Source organism: Scardinius erythrophthalmus (assembly GCF_964197995.2).
Source record: "Scardinius erythrophthalmus genome assembly, chromosome: 12".
Taxonomy (NCBI): domain Eukaryota; kingdom Metazoa; phylum Chordata; class Actinopteri; order Cypriniformes; family Leuciscidae; genus Scardinius; species Scardinius erythrophthalmus.
Window position 1 is genome coordinate 40,720,542 of NC_138232.1, and position 21,417 is coordinate 40,741,958.

The window sequence follows — 21,417 nt, forward strand, 5'->3', positions numbered from 1 at the left end:
TTAGTGCGTCGCTTCAATTATGAGCGCGCTTGCCGCGCCTACATTTGAACAAACTTGAGCGCGCAAAAGACGCGATATGTGAACGGCCTCTGGCGAGCTAGCTCATATCAAGCCACGAGCTATTTGTAGCTCGCGAGCGATGTGTTGGAGACCCCTGCACTAGAGCTCCGCTTTGTAGGCTACAACTCCATACTTTTTTGCTACTTTGTAATAACTTTATACGGCCAGCGTTTCTGGAAATGAACGAGGGTAAACCCTTTTTAAGACCTGACTAAATTAAATTTAATACCTAGGATGAAAATCTGGACGTTTTTAAGACTTTTTAAGGCCTTAAATTTAAATTTCAGAATTTTAGACTTTTTTAGACTTTTTAAGACCCCGCGGAAACCCTGAATAAACACATAATTACTCAGATCTTCTATTGCTTATCTCATCAGAATGAGCCTCATAACTGGCGTAAACACAAGGACAGGTCAGTGCTTTGCAAGTAGCAGGTAAATCATTCACTCCGGAAGGGGATCGGAGCCCTAATGGCTCCTGAGGGCTCTGGTTTCCTAAAGCGTAATGAGAAGTGACAGTATGTGAATGTTACCGTGAGGTCTTCGGAGCCCAGCGGCTCTTGGCTGCGGGCCAGACCGACAGAGCGTGTGTGCATGTTTCCATCCAAATCACTGTACTTCCCTGCCTGAGACGTCTCGGAGAGTCTGTGGAGACAAGACAGGTGGGACGAGAAGGTCAAGATCATGAAAAGAATAAAAAAAAATTCTAGCGATTATTTAGGCCCCGTTTTGGTCGATCGGATCACAAGTAGACGAGGGAGACACATTCCCGTTTACACCTAGTGTTTTAATCTGTCTCTGTCTCTCTTTGAGAAAATGGGATGGGTATTAACATGCCTAAGACTTTTGCACAGTACTGTATGAACGCCCAGAGACCACAGAAAAACACACGGAGAGCATCAGCCTCCATCTGTGCTCTGACAGCCAGTGTGTGTTAGAAGTCAGGAATGGGGAGAGAACATTGTGCTTGGCAAGTTTTTCCTCTTAAAACCAAACTTGGATCTTCAGTCGACAAAGTTTAAAACCCATCTGGCTAGAGCTCTTCCCATAATGTTTACGCATTAGTTCAGTAGACGGAGAGTAGACGGTCTTTTGTGGCTGCTTGAACACATTCGACCACATGAGCGTTTACACTGCGAAAGCAATCCGGTCAAATGTGTTTTCAACTCCCTCTGGAACTGGTTTAAAGTGGACAAGCTCAACTTGTTTTAGACCCCGTTTACACCTGTATTTAGTGTCGTCCACTTGTGATCCGATCGACCAAAACGCATCTTAATACCAGCTGTAGACAGGTGTAATCTTACAGTAGATTACAGTGAGACTGAAAGAGAGAAAAGCCACATCTGGAGCAGTTGTCGAGATATTTTACAGACAGATACAGTATATCAGCACATTTTCTGCTTTTAATTTTTTTTTAAATAAATAATGTGAATCAGACATCGACATTTAGGGAAGCTAGCTGGAAATGTCAGCTTCACAAACAACAAGCAACTACAAACACTACAGTTCACCAACTAAATGTATCTAATTGCACTAAGGCTATTTAAGGGAACAATATCTTTTTTAATGAGATTTATTTGGTAATCAGAGCTGGATTTATCTGGCACAAAACAATTAGGGTGATGCATCTACAAATAAAAGAATCAGAAAACAAACTATAGAAACAGATACACTACTGATCAAAAGTTTGGGGTTAGTAACTTATGTTTTTTTTGTTTTTTTTTTATATAAATAAATTCAGCAAGGATGCATTAAATTGAGCAAAAGTGACAGTAAAGACATTTATAATGTTATAAAAGATTTCCGTTTCAAATAAATGCTGTTCTTTTGCTATTCTTGTACTTTTCAACATCAACGAATCCTGAATTTATTTTTAATCACAGTTTCCACAAAAATATGAACTGTTTAGTTAGAGTTATGATGCTGAAAAATCAGCTTTGATCACAGGAATAAATTACATTTTAAAATACATTCAAATGGAAAACAGTAATGTTAAACTGTAAAAACATTTGCTGTATTTTTGATCAAATAAATGCAGATTTGGTGAGCATAAGAGACTTCTTTCAAAAACATTCACATACACGCATTTGGATGACATTTTCACCCATAGCGGTTTACTATGTTCTCCAGAAATCAACATCATCATCAACTCAAACTGGTCAGTCACTAATATGGAGACACTGTGAGCTTCAGACTCACCGGAGGTAGAACACAGATTTGGTGGTGCGCTCCTGATAGACAAACATGTTTTTGCGGTTGACCACACAAAAGGCGTTCAGAACGGAGCGCAGAGCCTGCATAGCTGAGAGAATCAGAGAGAAGAAGAATATCATCTTAGGGTACAAGCACACCAGTTTTTACATGGTAAAAATGTGTCCAGCTGATTGGTCCACTGAGGTGTCACTCACCCCGGGACACGCCCATGTTGGGCCCCATTTTGAGCCGTGGGTGAATATAAATAACGGTGCTCCAGACCACGTCACAGGCGAAGTAACCCGGTATGAACTGCATAGTGGCGGCGAGGTAGTCCCGCGGCTGATAGCTCTCATCGGCGTTGTAGTCTGGGCCGGAAAAAAGGTGCAATTATGGGGATTAGACTTTCATCTTAACAATTTCATAACAAAAGAGAGATTAGCAGGATTATCTGAACTCAACAGGCCCGCAGAGCACCTCAAGTCGTACAATACAATACAAATGAAGCATTTGAGCGTTCATCTCTGTGGTCGACCGGATCCAATTCATTTACACAGTCTGAGGCAGAACAACAGGCCATATTAGGACATTAGTGCAGTAATTCATGCTAAACAGCAGTTATAAAATTGTAGTCAATGAGGCGAGTGCTCAGACTCGCACTGCTGTCTCATTATCACTACCCTTGAATTGACCTTCCCGACAGGCTTTTTTTTTAAGTCTGTGTGTTTGTTTGTATTCGTGTAAATTGTGCTCAATTTCACAGCGGCATCATCCGGCGCCATTAACTTTCTTCTGCGTATCAAGAGAGCAACAACATCGACAGATTTAATTTAAACAAAGCCATACGCATGGTATGGGGCTAAACGATTAAATGAAATTTAATTGGCTTTGTGCGATTATTGCGTTGTGGTTGCTATTTAATTAAATAAATTACGTTTCAGAGTTTGGGTCGGTTCTAATGTGCATTTGGGAATGCAACATGTGCCAACCATCTTCCCAAACCTGTAATAACAAGCGCTCATAAACCGGCTGTTGTCAACAAAAGAAAAGACTTTAAGGTCTCTCTGTTGTTTTCAGCCAAAATAAAAGCTTGATGTTTCAAAATCAAGAAATCAAGGCATATATATGGATCCGGAGCAGGGTTTGAGCAACATTTAGCCTCATAATTAAGGTTTTTATAGATTAAGAAATTTGGAATCATAATTTTCTAATAGATTAAACATGCGCAAGTGATTAAAATTAATTGTATGACCACGTCAAAGAGGCTGTGGACTCCTGCTCTGGTATGTATATGGCCATGGCTTGTAGAAAGAGTGTGTGTCTGTCATCCGGCTGGGTTTTGTACCATCAGAGTTGGTCATCCTGGGCCGGTAGAGCGACTCATGCTTCCAGATGTCCTCTTCACTCTCAGCAACCAGGAGAGAATGGCACACATGACTATCATGCAGGTCTTGTAGTAGGAGGCGCTGTGGAGAGAGTCGATGAGAGGTTAAAGAGCAACAGAGTGGAAAACAGTGGTAGAGGATCTGGTGTGATGAACCAGAGACTTTCTCACTAAGTGAGCGGTTATTGGCTAGAATAAGCTGCAAAGTGGACCATGCTGACAGTGAAAAGGATAGGCTATTCTTTACCTGGTTGACTATCCGGCACATTTCTCCAATCCTCCTCACCACCAGCTGATGAAGACGCAGGTATTCTGGAATCTCTTCCTCTTCCTCCTCTTTCACTCTGTTAAAACTCCTGCCAACACAACGTTCAAGATTCACAAGATTCAAACAGTACAAAGTGTCTCAGCAGGAGAACTGCAAAACTCAGTTTTGTTTGCACGTCTGGGGAAAACTTAAGTTTGCATCTTAAGCACTACAAACAGATATTCTGCTCATTTGTATGCTTCACATATTTACAACACAACTGAACACTCATTATAAGCTGAAAACTTACAAGGATAACAAAAACTTTTTTTTTTTTGGCGATTTACACAAATTGGTACTGAAAACCTTTCCATAAATTACAGAAAATAATTGCTTTGATATTCTTTGATACTTTTTTTTATTACAAAAGCTTGCATAACAGTATTGAAGTTAACATAAAACATTTTAAATGAAAGAGTATTATTTACATACTACAGTATGTATTACATCACATACCATTTATAAAATATATACATTTTATATATATATATAATAATTTATTAATAAGTAAAAAAAAATTAAATTAATGAATAATTATTAAATAATCAATCCATTATCATTTATATTAATCTTTTTTTTCTTTTCTTTTTTTTTTGAAAAGAAACTGCATACTCCTCAACAAGCCACAATCATTCATGTTCATGCAACAAACTATGAGACTGTGCTGATGTTTAATAAGTGGAAAACACCAAGTATGAGCAATTATAATAGTGATGCTTGCTTAGAAAATCACTTCATGTTGATTCATATAAAAATCAAGTGTCAAACCATCTTTCTTAAATTGTGATTTGAACAAAGTCTACCAGCTGATTCTATTACTTGCTGATCTTTGCTTGCATTTGGTGCTTTCTAAATGTGAATTTCGTAAGCTGCGTGCCGAGCAGTACCTGGCGTGGGAGAAAACCTCCACTCTGTCCTGATGAATTCTGAGGATGAGCCAGAAATCAGGCATGAGCGGCGTCTGTCTCTCCTGCTCATTCATCGTGGGTCCTTCACACTCAGAATCACTGCTGCCGCCATCATAACCTGACACACAAACAGCAGAGAGGAGAAGGACCATGAGGAATGATGAGTGTGTGAGTGTGACCATGTTGTCTGTTGTGTGAAGTCTCACCTAGCATGTCTGAGTCCAGGCTTCCCTGACTGGAGACGACGCTCTGAACTCGACTGGGCCGCAGTTTCCCACTGCCTGAAAGCAACAGCAATCAAAGCCTTTATTAACTTTACTTTTAGAATCTAACTAAACAACCAGGGGCCTCATTTATAAGAGCTGCACAAATAAAATGAATACCATTCTTATCTTCTCCTAATTGTTTAAATTTTAAGAATGCACATTAGCTTGAATGAAAATGCCATTTCACTCTCTGATAGCAGGTGGATCTTAAGGAAATATAGCAGTTAAACCCTTTATACAACATATATACATATATATATATATATATATTTTTTTTTTTCAGAAATGCGAAGTGTTTGCCGATATGATAATGCGTCATCGGAAAAGCAGTAATTAAACGTCACTGTTTCGGTCAATGAATTTCAAAAACTTTTTTGCCTGAAATGGAAAATTGCTGTTTCGGCCGAATATATTCATTTATCCACTCGCTGAAAGAAAATGCAGCATGTGGCGCTTATGAAAAAGCTGAAATATAAGGATTACCATGGTAAACCCTATATACAATGCAGCTGGGCTTTTTAGAAATGCAAAGAGTTTGCAGGCATGATATAAACACCATAAGGTAAACATTGTCATAATTCGTCAACAATAGATAAATAAGCAATCCCTCAACATAAATGAAATGTTAATTAAGACTTTTCCAATAACATTTAAGATATTTAAGACTTAAAGTCCCCCTGTAGTCAATCATTCCTTAAAACTCATCTTTGATCACCAAAATGACATTTAAACGTTTTTTCCTTGCCTTTAAATATCTTGAATGTAACTCGACACCCTTGCATCATTTAGTATGCGCAGCTTAATTTAATATGCAAACGAGCCCCGCCTCCACTCACTCCCTCAGCTCAGAGATCCACTCGTTGACGATCACTCGTTGATCTGATTGGTTACAAGGTAGTTTGCGACGTCAGAAACACCAGCGATTTCAAACCGTGTTTTTGAGACTGTCTTTGGTTCACTGCAGTTTTAAGGAGAAAATACTCAGCAATGGTGTCGACTTATGAATTTACACATGGTTTGTCTTAAAGACAGGGTTCCCACTCTAAACCAAGTGTCAAATTCCCTGACTTTCATTGACTAAAAAGATGAATTTCCATGACCTATAATGAACGGCAAAACAGGCTGCTGTTTTGCGGAGCACCGAGCTGTTTTGTTTTGTAGAAAGCCTTTCTTTAAAGTGAATTTTGTTTTGTATAAATTGTATTTTAATTTTAATACATTTTTCATCAACCAATTGCCTGTATTTAATAAATGAGAAGCAAATATATAGCAGACAATATAATCATGTAGGCGCGCCGTGGTCACTTGCATTGCACGTCAACTGGAGCACATCTCATCATAAATTAACCGAAACTCGGTGTATGCCTCACATACATGAGAAATACATCTGAAGATAGCTTGGAATGTCTTTAAACGAAACAATTCAAAACGAAAAGAAATAGGCTACTCTCTGATTATGTAATCCATGATGTGGGACCTAATATTCGTTTAGCCTATGTGATATTCATGCTTTTTTTCTTACAGTAAAGCACAGTCCACAAACAACCTCCCTATAATAAGTCAAATCTCTGGAGGCATGCTCCAAGCACACTCTCATCTCATCCCTTTTCCCACATTTGTAGTAATGACACTATAACCAAACCGGAAATTGTAACGCGTGCGCACGCAAAACTTTCTCGTACGCACGCAAAAGTTTCTCGTGCGCATGTGAAAGTCCGTATTATTCTTTTTTTGCAAAGGTCCCCTCAGGGGTTCCGTAGAAAGATGTGTGAAACAGCACGATAAAAAAAATCGGTATAGAAAAATTACATTTTGATAAATGGAAACTAAAATTTAAAGCAACAAACTAAATTCCCTGATATTCCATGACTTGGACAAAAAATATATAAAATTCCCTGACTTTTAATGTCTGGAATAGACCTTTTAAAATTCCATGCCATTCCAGAAATTCCATGACCCGTGGGAGCCCTGTAAAGAATATTAAAAACATAGACACATAAACAACATTAAAAGCTTGATTTTCACCACAGGGGGACTTTAAGGACCCGCAGTGATGCTGATTTAGGATGCACGTCTTCATAAATGACGCCGCATGATCTCAGAACAAATTTCTTAGGTATGTCCAGTGACACTCACTGTGTGTGGCGGACTGCACGGACTCGGCCAGGCTGGCAGCGGAGGGTGTTTTGGGAGGGGACATGTGATCAGAGGAGCGTTCGGTGCTGCTGCCGGTCTGCAGGTGAGCAGTCTGAGGGCGAGTCTCCTCGGCATCGGCCTGTTTGACCTGCCCGGGGTCAGAGGTCTCGGAGAGAGACTCGCTGGCTGAGTCAACAGCTGAAGGCCGAATGTCCCCGTCATCCCTCGCCTGATGCTGCGCTCCACACTCGACCTGCTGCGGGAAAACACATCATTATCCAGATGAAGAGATAATACAATATTATATTTATAATATAACATGGCTCTTTGGGATACTTGAATGTGAACGGTCAATCACTGCCTTCTGTAATCATATATTTTAGTATAATGATGCTAAACTGTTTAGCTAACCTTTATCTCAGGCAACTGATTTGATGCTAGTTGTCTCTTGTATCAATGCACACTTTTTCTTTTCACATAATTCAATTATTTGCAATGGTTATGCTGTGATTTTGTTTAGAATAGTGTTGCCAAAAATATTGATATTTCGATATGTTTTGATACTGAAATATCTGAAACCGTTCCAATACTCGGTATCGATACACCGATACCAGCTGAACGTTCTTGCTCTCTCTTCTCTTCGGCAGCAAATTGACACCACCCGCTTCCTATCACACTCGTCTCATTCGCTCTGGTTGAATAGTGCTTGTATTGCCCGACTTACCGAGTATTTAGGTAAATGCCGTATGAACGAGCGTAACTGGTTGAGAGGACGCATGTTGTGTAATGGTATATTGGATCCGTGCATAACCTCTTAATAAACCTCAGAGACAGAGAAAAAAAAAAACACTCGCTGCTCTTGACTGAATAACTTTTGTAACTTTAATTGTGAGCATTAATCTGTATTTAATTTTTACAATGAAATTATACATTAATGTTATTTTACACTGTAATTTGATTACTTTCATTTCTGTAGTATTTCATACCTGAATACTGTTCGACCCACCTGAAAAACTTAAAGCCATGTTTATTTAATTTGTCCCTTTATTCTATTGCATTTATCTGTGCTATCGTTTACCATTTGTTCTGTTTATTTACATGTAGTTCATTTAAGCCTTTTGTAAATGTAGTTTAACGATTCAATTAAAGCATCCCAATGCCATGTGCAAGCTATTGCAACACAATTACCCCAATTATCAAAAAGTTATGAGATAATAACAAATCTGTATGGCAGTTTTCCCTGTGGTATCGAATATCGATATTTTTCAAGGTATCGTATCGAAATTGGACATTTCAGTATCGTGACAACACTAGTTTGGAATTAGTTTCATTTGCAAAATAGAGCAAAAACACACAATATTGACAATAGTGTGTCTAAAATGTAAGTTACTTAAAATTAACTTCTTGTTCAGCGAACTTTTGTATAAAATCAACATCATATTTGCAGTAGTGCAGAAAACAGCACTCTTGCTCGTGTGATATGTTCTAAATATTAAAATCAAGATACAGGGCTTTTTTTTTTTTTTGCCCAGAATCTGTTTTTAGGTGCATTTTTATTCATTTTGGTGACATTTACCCCCATTATTTAAACATTTTCTTATTTGCATGAGTTACTCTTAAAATGATAGCTTTGTCATTGAACAAAAGGAATGCATTTCTTCAGGCATGGTTGAAAGGATTTTAATAATCACCTCAGCGTCCAGCTCCTTTTTCTTTTGCTCTCCTTCTTTGTCCGATGCAGAGACGTTTGCTGATGCTTTGGCACCATCCTCCACCTCAGGACACAGGCTGGCTTGCTTGGATGTTGTTTCTGTGCCCGTTGAGAACTGAGCAGTGGTGTTAGACAGCTGTCTTGCAGCCTGGAGCCGGTGAGACCGCTGCCGACTCAGTGAGACGTAGTGGAAGTTGTATTGCTCTGCATTTAGCAGGTAACCAGGAAACGATAACCTCTTGAACTCCTGCAGCGAGGAAGCAGAGATGTGTTATTAAACAGCAGTGCAGAACATAATCTCGTTCTTGACCTTTCCTGGGAAGTCTTATCACCAATAATAGAGGTCATCGCATTAGTTCAAACCTCTTGAAACTTTTCCAGTGACTGCTCGGGACCGAATACAAACTGCAGGGGAACGACCTCACAGTGGCACTGCGGGCGGCCGCTGGAACGACACACGTGCTCGGAAACTTTCTGCAGGGTGGAGGAACTGATGACAGAAGAGTGGCGTAGAGCAGAGACGATCTCATCCTCCAAGAGCCAACGGATCTGAAAGAGACAGGGTTATTACCCTCATTAAACTCATTAACTAAAACTTAAAGATAATTGTGACTTTTTATTTCACAATTCTGACTTTTTTTTTCTCACAATTGTGAGATTACATCATGCAATTCTGACTTTCTGACACAGAACTGCGATATATAAACTCGCAATTACGAGTTATAAGGCCAGAATTACGAGATATAAACACTCTAATTTTTAGAGTGACTTTTAAATTTTTTAAAGACTGACTTTTTCTTCTCAGAATTGCAGGTTTATATCTCACAATTCTGACTTTTAAGCATCTCAATTGTTACTTTTAGGGCTGTTTTCGACTAAGGATTTTCATAGTCGAATCTGATTCGTTAGATTTTGCCGTAGTCGACTGATAGTCGAACCTTTTTTTTTTTTTTTTAGATAGCAGCTAGATTTTTTCCATTTCAAACAAAAGAGCTAAAAAACACATATATATCACACATATATCATAACATTTCATAAACATGAGGAGCAATATGAGAGAGAAATTTGGTGATGGTTGTTTAGGTACATTAAACCACGTAAAGCTTTTTCACGCCCATGAGAACCGTGTGGAGTCAACTCACAGCCGCTCCGCTGCCCTGCTGAAAATGTGAAGCAGAAACGCTTAATATCAGATAACGTCCATAATAATTGGACTCTGGGTTCGATTTTTTGACCATTTTCAGTGGTTATGAGGAGCAATATGAGAGGGAAATTTGGTAATCGTTGTTTAGGTACATTAAACCACGTAAAGCTTTTTAACGCACATGAGAACCGTGTGGAGTCAGCTTTTTAACGCACATGAGAACCGTGTGGAGTCAACTCACAGCCGCTCCGCAGCCCTGCTGAAAATGTGAAGCAGAAACGCTTAATATCTGTTAACGTCCATAATAATTGGACTCTGGGTTCGATTTTTTTACCATTTTAAGTGGTTATGAGGAGCAACATGAGAGGGGAATTTGGTAATCATTGTTTAGGTACATTAAACCACGTAAAGCTTCGCACATGAGAACCGTGTGGAGTCAACTCACAGCCGCTCTGCAGCCCTGCTGAAAACGTGAAGCAGGTTTTTGAATACATTTTTATTTATTTACATTAGTAAGCTACAGGACATCGTCTTTCAAAACATGACCTGCGCGAAAGCGAAAAAATAAAATAAAAATGGTACCCAGCCCTTCTGAAAATGCGAATGCGTCTCTGTCCCCAGCACATTTCAAACCAAACTGACGCCCATGTATTCGACTATGAGGTTCATAGTCGAATCAGACCTCTCCGAATCGAATCGTCGAATCCTCGACTATTAGAAGTCAGCCCTAGTTACTTTATCATGCAAAAAAGTCAGAATTGCAAGATGTAAACAAAAAAAAAAAAAAAAAAAATCCATGGCGGAAACAAGCTTATATACAATAATATCCAAAATCCAAGCAATATCCGATATCTCAAACTAAAACTGAAATTAAAATGTAAACAAATATGCAAGCTTGTTTCCGCCACTATATATATATATATATATGAAATAAAGATAGGGTATATAGCAACTTATATAGCAACTTGGCGATGGCAACTCACTAAATAAATAAATAAATAAATAAATAAACAAATAAATAAATAAATAAATTCGGAAAAAGACAGATCCTCCTCCTGCAATAATAAACAGTACTGACCTTTCATGCATATTTCATATACGGTGCTTGGAAGAGTTTAACTTTCATTACTGGTTCATTGATGAATAATTGTTTGAGAAAATGAAAATATCTTTTAATAATATCGCTATAATTTTTCATTTTTGCATTCTCACCTCATCCATGGTGGCTAAAACAGCCATTTTGTGTGGAATAGGAAGTTTGGACAGGGGATCTCCAGACATACTGCAGAAGATGACAAAATGAGACAAAATAAAGAGTTAATGCTCAAGACGTTTGGCAACAGATGATGTCTGTTGACCTCTAAACGCTGACCTTTCCACACCAACCCCGCGCAGGCCGTCCAGGTTCCCCATGAGCTCCTCGTCAGAGCGATACGATGAGGGCTGTCCGGGAGAGCGGTTCAGAGACACACTGCTCTCAGATGTGTACCTGCACGCACAGAGAACCATCACGATCACTCTAGCTGAACCCATGCTGTTCGTCTTTCACAAATCTAGGACGGTTCACAATCACTGACCGGTTGTGGCGGAAGTCAGGGGCCATGACCTCGATCTCCAGAGGTAACGTGAGCACAAAGATATCAAGAGTGACTGACAACTCGTTCAGATCCACCGACTGAAGATTCTCAGCGTTTTCAAGACAGGTTATGACTTCACCTGCAAAACATAGATGTACATTCACTAATACTATTAAAAACACATGACCCAGATTAACACTAATCAGAGGGATAAAAAACCAAAATTACTGTTTATGGTTCCTCTTCTTCACACTAATGAATTTCCATGACTTTTCTTGAGTTGTTCTTTATTTATATTATTGTATTTATATTACTATATTTATACACTATTATAGTAATATTAATAAACACGGTTTGAAATCGGTGGTGTTTCTGACGTCACAAACTACCTTGTAACCAATCAGATCAACGTGTGATCGTCAACCAGTGGATCTCTGAGCTGAGTGAGTGAGTGGAGGCGGGGCTCATTTGCATATTCATAGAACCGCGCATACTAAATGAGGCAAGGGTGTCGAGTTACATTCAAGCTATTTTAAGGCATGAAGAGTTTTATTCCAAGGAAAAAACACTTAAATATGTCATTTTGTTGATCAAAGATGAGTTTTAAGGGATAAATTGATTGACTACAGGGGGACTTTAAAATGTACAAACTGTGAAGTTAATAAAGTCATATGATGAACTTGTATATTCCTTTCTATTTCAAACCATATTTCATGCCAACCCTGTTATATTGTAAATGTTTAGAGTACAAAAAATAATGTATGATAGTTTTATTTTTATATAATATTATTTATTATAATATAATGCATGTTTTATTTTCCTTATACTGTACATTAAACAGATAAATGTTTTTAATTGGACTTTAAATGTCTGTAAGTGTAGGAAACAGGTTAAGTCGACGGCAGAAAGCTCAGCAGTGTGTTGAGTGTCTCACCCAGACAGGTTGGCAGTGTTTGCGTGGGCATGGAGCCATGGCAGCTCTTCATGTTGACGGAGCAGGTGAGGTGAACAAACAGAGGCGGCATCTCCGGCTGCGGACCCTCCACCTCCAGCAGAGAGTCTCCGTCCAGAATACTGAAGGAATCATCGTCCTGGTTGACTGTGTTGGAGTCAGATGGAGACACGCCTTCACCTCCTTCCTCTTCTCCTGCCTCCGCTTTGCCATTCCCACATTCCTGATACTCCACCTCCAGATCCGTGTCACTCTCCGTCACGATGCAGCAGCCGGACACGTTCTCTGTGCATATGCAAAGGATTAATACAAGGAACATGCTATCATATATTTCTAGTTTACTAACAAGTGCAAAAAACTGCTTATATAACTTTACAAATAACAAAATGGACTCTATTGAAGTCCTTATTAAATGTTTTAGTCTTGCTGTGAATGATTCATCAGTGATCACAGTGCTTACGACCAAAACATTCATATTAGGGCTGTCAAAGTTAACGCAAAATCATATTAATTAACGGCACTATTTTTTTTAACGCTCGATCTAACGCAGCGCGTATTTTCTGTTTGACCCGTGGCCCAAAACCTAGTTGGAGAAATGGAGATACACAGTGTTGCCAACTTAGCGACATTGCAGAACCATTTAGCGATTTTTTCCCTTCAACAAAGCGCCCAAACCTTGTTTCTGAGAATCTACCGGTACCGCCGGTACTGCTCTCCCAGCATGCGCGCGCGCCTCTCTCTCTCTCTCTCTCTCTCTCTCTCTGCGACTCGCGCTGGAGAGAGGAGCAGCGCTTTAATTCAGTTAAACACATGATGTTGCTTCTCTAATTTTACATGCAAGTATAGCCGAAATCGCAAAACAGATATTGTGTTTATCTTATGTGTATTTGATTTCATCAGACGACGGCTCGATTATCAGGATTATTGTGCAGATTAACATCTTGGAAGGGAGAGCTGGTTATGTCTTAATGGGTCGCGTTTCAGTCACCATTTCATATTCATTCCGTTGTTTGACAACAGAAACAGTAAAATATACCAATGAAAACAGTTTTATTGAGAATTTAGCTTCATCAAAATGGGCACAGAGAGAGACAAACTTTAATGTAGCCTAATAATAAATAATAAATGTACATTTAGCATTTTCAGAAGAGCTGCCCTGTCATGCAAAAATCTAAACATGTTTGTGTTAATTGCTCAGTGCAAAGAAAGAGAAGTAATGGGAACCTGGTATTTCTTTGTTTTTTGTACATGTGTCTAATAGACATGAACAAGTTCTTTGAAAAACATCTATGACCTTTGAAACATGTCTCTTCATGCTCTATGTTGACTATGGTTTCAATAATAAACATACATTTGCATAAAGCATCCATATTTATCCATGCCCACGTTGATTAGAGTATTACAAACTTGAAAAGTATAAATTTAAGGTACATTTAGAACAAATAAAAAAATGTGCGATTAATCACGAGTTAACTCATGACAATCATGCGATAAATTGATTAAAATTTTTAATCGATTGACAGCCCTAATTCATATCCAAAAAAACTAAAAAATAACCTTTAGAAGATACTTAATAAATCACAACAGCGGATAAAATAACAAAGGTTTTGGATATCAGCCTTCTTCAGTGCACCAATTCTGTGCATGCAATGAAAAATATGAACTGATAGCATTAGCTAACTTTTCTGAAACCATTTAACTCTTTCCCTGGCATTGACAATATTTTCTGGCTTTCCGTGTTTTCACTGTTATAGAGTAGGGGAGCTATTACGCATCTTCTGAGAGAGTACAGAATCTCTGGATCAAAGCACTGCCGATGCACGTTGTAGTCTTCGAAAAAAACATGATTTGTTCAAAATGTTGCTTTTTTAATGAAACTTACCCACATTCGAGTATTGATAATAATAAAAAAAGCATGCATAAAGCTAGAATAAAACGTTGTGGGTTTTTTGTTTAAAAGCAAAGTCTCTGTTCATTCTTTTGATATATTTCATGGTCAGATATTCATGCAACAACATATCCTGGGGGCCTTGAAAGTTTTGTGTTTTTAAATCGAATTTTAAAACACTATTCATTTCTTTTTCATAATAGATTTAGTGACGGAAATATTTCTGAGTGCACCTTTAAATATGTGTTAAATAGCATTAAATGTCTAATTAGTTACTGAACGTGAACTTTATCAAGACAGCCTGAGTTGGACACTTAGATAAGGAAGATATTTCTGATTAAAAGGGCATAAATGATGTCTAACCGTCTTCTGTAGCCAGCTCAGCTTCAGACACCTCGCACTCTTCACTGGGTCTCCGCTCTCCTTCCCTGTCTGAGTCCTCCTGGAGGAGAGGAAAGAGAGGAACGGAAAACGGGCACTGAGTCTAAGGTCCCATTCGGGTTCACAAGGTCTCTGGCTGTACAGTTGAGTGCTAATTTGACAGTCAAACGTTTGATTATGTAGACTATCCCAGTGTTTCCTACACAGCTGTGATTTTGAGAAGGGTTGTCTAAATAAAATAAAAACAAACTCTTTTGTGAATGTTACATTTTTTACTACATATTGTCATCCAAACATCCAGTAATGTGATCAGCTAAGGACAAAAAAAGAAGAAAAATATCCATTTCATATTACTACACTAATACTGTGCAATCATTTTAATAACCATTATTATTATTATTAAAAAACACATTTAAAATGACATAAATCAATAAAAAAATACAACACTACCGTACTGTAAAATAAAAAAATATTCAATAATTATAATATTATTTTACAAAAAAAAACTCAGTACAATTACAGCACTAATATGTACGACTGCTAAGGACAAGCCATAAGCTAAGGTCCTTTAAGCTAAGGACAAAAAAAAGGAAGAAAAGTATCCATTTAATATCACTACACTAATACTGTGCAATCATTTTAATAACAATTATTATTATTATTATTATTAAAAACCACATTTAAAATGACACAAATCAATAAAAAAATGCAATACTACTATACTGTAAAATAAAAAAGTATTTAACAATTATAATAATATTTTACAAAAACAGTACAATTACAATACTAATATTTATGGCTGCCTTAATTTCTTTGCTTTTAAACGTTAAAGGGATAGTTCACTTTGAAATTAAATTTTGGTATGTTTTAGCTTACCTCAAGGGCATCCAAGATGTAGGTGTCTTTTTTTCCGCAGTAGTTTCAATTTGGATATTTTTAGGTCAAACCGTTCTTGTCTGTCAGTCATTTAATGCAGGTCTATGGTCACTGTCTCAAAGAGCATGCACAGAGTCCAAATTAAACAATTCCCCATCGTAAGTACACATTGATGGCCTAAGACACGAAATGAGCGGTTTGTGTGAGAAAACGAACAGTATTTATATCGTTTATACCTCTTGTAACACAACCATGTCCAAGTGATCTGAGGGCGCGAGCGCATCCTGCTGTGTGACGTGTGCGCAGACTGGTGCATAGATATATATACACTAGATGTCGCCTTGTCTACGGCAGTTCATTGGAACGAATGTCTTTAAGGCAACATCTAGTGTATATATCTATGCACCAGTCTGCGCACACGTCACAGAGCAGGAAGCGCTCGCGCCTTCAGATCACTTGGACATGGTTGTGTTACAAAAGGTATAAACGATATAAATACTGTTCGTTTTCTCACACAAACCGCTCGTTTCGTGTCTTAGGCCATCAATGTGTACTTACGATGGGGAATTGTTTAATTTGGACTCTGTGCATGCTCTTTGAGACAGTGACCATAGACCTGCATTAAATGACTGACAGACAAGAAAGGATCATCTTGGATGCCCTTGAGGTAAGCTAAAACATAAAAAAAATTTATTTCAAAGTGAACTATCCCTTTAAACTACAGAAAGTGTGTTGCGTTTTCAAATGCATGTTATAAGCGACCCAAACTCTCAGTGCTTGCAGAAATGAAATCCGTATAAATACGGGAAAGAAAGAAAAAAACACATACCTAAGTAAGCCCTCTGATGGACAGAACTGATTAAAATCGATAACTCATGAATTATTCCCTCATTAGAGACATTGGGTCATGAATCAGACTACATTGTTCGTGCTATGTGCTTGTTTTTGCAACACAATAGAAAGGTGTTAATTTGTATTTATTTTGTCATCCTATCTCATGAAAAAATAAAAAAATGCATTTTCAACATCACTGAAAGGAATGGAATGCTAAAATATTTCCATAACGCACCTCTTTTTTTGAAGATGGAAGGCAGTAAAAGAAATAATGTGGGTTGGACGGTACAGTCTTGAAATACTGAGCACCAATTTCCATGAACTTCTCCTGCAAAAATGAACAGAATGCGTGACATTGTTCATGGAATTTAAAAAGGCATGTTTGTTTCTCGCCAAACTTGGTGTCTGCAGTACCTGTATGATTTTATGCAAATCTAGATACACTTCACACTTCTGCTGGGACTGGAGAAGAGACAGAGGGAATTCTGGGATTTTCGGAGACTTGGGTTCATCCAGGTCCAGTGGGGAGGAGGGGACAGAGAGTTTTCCTCTGGAATCAGCTTCGCTCCCGTCCTCCAGTTCAAAGCTTTAACAAAATACAAACTGGATTGTTGTGTACATGCACTGTTGATGTGCGAATGAGCAGGTTTTCTGTTGTGTTAGCGGCCCCTAAGTTAATAACTAATGATCTTTGCAACGGAAGTGAATCAATCAAAACTAACTTTCGCTGTACAATAACTTTATTCTAGAGCTGCTGTAAAGCCCAAACAATCTCTGTAACTGTAATTTCCTATTATCACTGTAAAGCTGCTTTGAAACAATCTATAACGTTAAAAGCGCTATGTAAATCAAGGTGACTTGACTTGACTTGAAAAACAATATCTAAATACAATGAAAACAAAAAAAGTCCCACAATGCTTTGCTCTGTGGCCAGTACCTGGATGAAGAGACCAGTGTGGCTCTGTCAGCTCCATCATCCTCTCCCTCGCCAATGATGAAGGTGGTGGGACTGCTAGTGGACTTGCTCACGTTGACACAGCCGGACAGCTCGTGACGTTCACGGAAAACACGCACGTGTCCGCACAGGGTCTGCAGGAAGGAAGTGATGTCGATCTCCTGCAGCGACTCCTCGCAGTAATCCATGGCCGTCAGAACGTCCTGCGAGCTCACGTTGTACGACTGCTGCAGACTGCGGTAAACACCTGTCAATCAACACAGGTACAAGGCCGATGAAATCATTTGCCATGAAAATTCATTAAGATTTTTTTTAATTTTAACATTTTTATGAAAATTAAACATTTTGTGCCCCAATTCACATTACTGAAATGCATTTTTTTAGGAATTTATTACATGTATATTTGTATGTATATATATATCTATATATCTATATATATCTATATATATATATATATATATATATACTGTATATATATATATATATATACTGTATATATATATATATATATACACACATACATACATACATATATATATATATATATATATATATATATATATGATTTTTTTATGTGTAATAGGCTAAAATAAAATATAAAAAAATGCTGAAATAATATATATATATATATATATATATATATATATATATATATATATATATATATATATATATATATATATATATATATATATTACACATATATATGTGTAATAGGCTAAAATAAAATATATGAGAATTAAAATGTCAAGAAAATAATGTCACAATGCAAAAAAATAATCTTCATTTACTTTATGGAAATACTATTTCCTATTTTTGCTTATTTATTTCGGCTATATGTATATAAAAAAAAAAAAAAAAAAAAAAAAACTTTGGTGAGAACATTCAATAAATAATATTTCTACCTTTTCTTCGTGTGTGTGGTTGAGCTTTTTGCCCACTGGATGTGCACACATTTGTTAAATTCTAACTATACGTATATATGCATATGTTTGTTTGTGACCTTTGACATAGCTCTGGTAGTAGTGTTCCTGTAGAAGGCTGCAGTAGTTGGCCAGTTCCTTGTGTTTGTGAGGGTGCGTCATGAGCTCAGTCCAGGAGGAGGCGCTGCTGCGCTCCTGAGAGATTGACCTGCCAAGACACACACAAACACACACACACACACACACACCAGATAACACACAATCTGCCACACATTTCCTACAACACCACACCAGACACCAGCCTTATATAGCAGAGACAAGCAGCAGGAATAGTCAGTAAGATATCCAATTCAAATATTACACCCCCGTATGTTTAATATAGGGAAGCAGCACTCTGGAAAACTGGAACTTTCTATCACTTATTTGAACTTTTGACATTAGATCTTCATTTTGCTTTTAGTTTATTATCGTAGTACAATTGAATCAGATCTCACTTATACGACAGGCACAATGTTAGAAAAAAATAAATAATTAAATAAAAATTATAATATGGCAATTTATTACCAGATTCTGAAAAAAATAAATAATGGCACCATCTTGAAAACAATCATGTCTATCTGACATGTACAGGAAGCAAATGCATGCTCTCTAATTTTCAGAATTTTTAATACATGCAGAAAGAATGTGATTATTGACCCTATTGAACACAATAAACATGTCAGTGTAAAATAAGTTCTGAATGGATGATTGCTGATGGTGTTCATTTTAAATATTAGCGGCCGATACATCAGTATTCCTGAGTGTAATACTCATATTAAGCAGCACTCCAGTGCAACAGCATTACATTTATCTACACTGTCAAAGCATCATCAAATGTAAATACTAGTGGTGTTTGCTTCTGAAGAGGACAGGATGATATCACACCAGTCATACAGCTGCAGGATCAAACAGCTTTAAGAGCATGCAGAACAGGTTTACAGCCATGAAGCAACAATTTCCTAGAATATATGGCATAGGTTTAGCCATTTTTTGTGGTCAACAAAGCAGGAAAAATACATTAAAAAGGAAAAGCGAGGTGGAAAACAAGACGGTGAGGACACGAACATAAAAATGTACCCTAACATGTGTGTTGTTCAAAGAAGCACTGAGTATTCAGACACTACCACCAAGAACATAGACTCATTAACAAAGACTCGTTTTTTTTCCAAAGACTTCTAATTTCATAAATAAAGAGGACAAAAGTTATAACCCAGTCATTTCACCCTAATTTGGAATGTTTTGGGATGTCCTAAATGTCTACATGTTGGGAACAAACCTCCAAATTTTAGTATGTACACTATCAGTCAAAAGTTTGGACACATCTAATCACTTTTACCATTTTAAAGCCATGAAAACTCTGAAAAAACACAAATGGATGCAAAAAATGAAGCCTCCCTCATATATGAGCTCCAGCTCTGCTTAATCATGAGGTGCATCCTGGGACGCTTTTGAAACCGTACTAAAAATGCATGAAGAACACGTGGAGCACATGTGATGGATATGCATTCTTGTCTTGCTTCTTTTCCACGTGTTATCAGAGAGTCAGAAACAGACATTCAGTCAAAATACGTCCAAACTCTTGACTGGTACTGGACATCAGAAGGCAGAGAACACAACCCTCAGCAGGACATGAGGTCTTAAAACATACCAGACAATGTAGAGCAATCTAAATGTCCGTGCACCTGAATCAATAACAATATAGATCACAGATCGTAACATTTTAAATAACAGTTTTTCTATGTGAATGTATTTTTTAATGTAATTTATTCCTGTGATGGCAAAGCTCGACTGTCACATGATCAGTCAAAAAAACCTTAATGTTGATTTGCTGCTCAAGAAACATTTCTTATTATCAGTATGATAAAAAAAAAAAATTGTTGCAGGATTCTTTGATGAATAGAAAGTTCAAAAGAACAGCATTTATTTGAAAAAGAAATCTTTTGTAACATTATAAATGGCTTTACTGTCACTTTTGATCAATTTACAGCGTCCTTGCTAGAGCTGCACAATATATTGAAATTATCTAAATATCGCAAATGTAAATATCAGCTTGCAATAACTGGGGTCATGAACAAAAGACAAAGAGAAAATCACTCACTGCTCTCGGCTAAACAACTTTTGTAGCTTTAATAAGAATCAGTATATATTTCATTCATACAGTGAAAACTAAGCAGTGTTTTATTTTTACATTTGATTATTCAGTTTCTGTTGTTAAATAACCCTAATGTAGGATAACCTGAAACCCTAAACCCTGTGGTTTACACTGATGTTAAAATAAACTAAAAGGTAAAACACTGCAGCAAAAAGAATGTGAAACAAGTATGTAGTTTATATAATTTTAAATATATTTGAAAGATAATTTAAGTTTATTTTACACACTTTAAGCATTATCGTATCGCATATCGCATTATTTAATGAGTTATCGCATATCGCACTTTTCTTTAATATCATGCAGCCCTAATCCTTGCTGAATAAAAGCATTAATTTCTTTTAAATAAATAAATAAATAAATAACTGAGCCCTAACTTTTGAACAGTAGTGCATATACACAGATGAAAGTTTGTTTTCCTTCTGTTATTTTAAGACCTCATACCCATACCTAAATCTTCTGAAGCCTGACACCCCCTCAGTCACCTTCCTAGAATAGCAAAACCCTCCAGAGAAAGAGAAAGAAAGAAGGACCATCCGTAGTGTAACAGGGCCGAAGCGGCCCCCTCGTACCCCCCCCGCCCGCCCCGTTCCCGCTATAGGGCAACAGCAGCAAGCAGTGAGCAGAGCTACCTGTATTTGGACTGCTGACTGAACTCCCAGTTGTCTGTCTCTTGAGCTCTTCTCAACCAAAGAGAAACCAGACAGTAAAGCATTAGGATGACCACATGATGCC

General features: G+C 37.5%; 1 protein-coding gene across 11 annotated transcripts in view; it reads right to left on the reverse strand.

Moving 5' to 3' along the window:
• szt2 (SZT2 subunit of KICSTOR complex) overlaps positions 1-21,417 on the reverse strand; it is a 134,492-nt gene that overhangs the window by 78,577 nt on the left and 34,498 nt on the right. For 5 of the 11 annotated variants that reach the window (XM_081379763.1, XM_081379760.1, XM_081379756.1 and 2 more), the window contains exons 27-46: positions 21,315-21,362; positions 18,575-18,702; positions 17,554-17,818; positions 17,031-17,202; positions 16,852-16,944; positions 14,889-14,967; positions 12,620-12,922; positions 11,686-11,824; positions 11,481-11,597; positions 11,321-11,390; positions 9,328-9,513; positions 8,945-9,211; positions 7,254-7,509; positions 5,058-5,132; positions 4,831-4,969; positions 3,884-3,992; positions 3,598-3,718; positions 2,468-2,620; positions 2,259-2,361; positions 593-704 (exon numbers count right to left, since the gene is read on the reverse strand). In XM_081379763.1, the coding sequence (XP_081235889.1) occupies positions 593-704; positions 2,259-2,361; positions 2,468-2,620; positions 3,598-3,718; positions 3,884-3,992; positions 4,831-4,969; positions 5,058-5,132; positions 7,254-7,509; positions 8,945-9,211; positions 9,328-9,513; positions 11,321-11,390; positions 11,481-11,597; positions 11,686-11,824; positions 12,620-12,922; positions 14,889-14,967; positions 16,852-16,944; positions 17,031-17,202; positions 17,554-17,818; positions 18,575-18,702; positions 21,315-21,362 (2,935 nt within the window). The remainder of the gene's footprint in view (positions 1-592; positions 705-2,258; positions 2,362-2,467; positions 2,621-3,597; positions 3,719-3,883; positions 3,993-4,830; positions 4,970-5,057; positions 5,133-7,253; positions 7,510-8,944; positions 9,212-9,327; positions 9,514-11,320; positions 11,391-11,480; positions 11,598-11,685; positions 11,825-12,619; positions 12,923-14,888; positions 14,968-16,851; positions 16,945-17,030; positions 17,203-17,553; positions 17,819-18,574; positions 18,703-21,314; positions 21,363-21,417) is intronic. The other 6 variants (XM_081379764.1, XM_081379759.1, XM_081379765.1 and 3 more) reach the window with 2 other exon arrangements.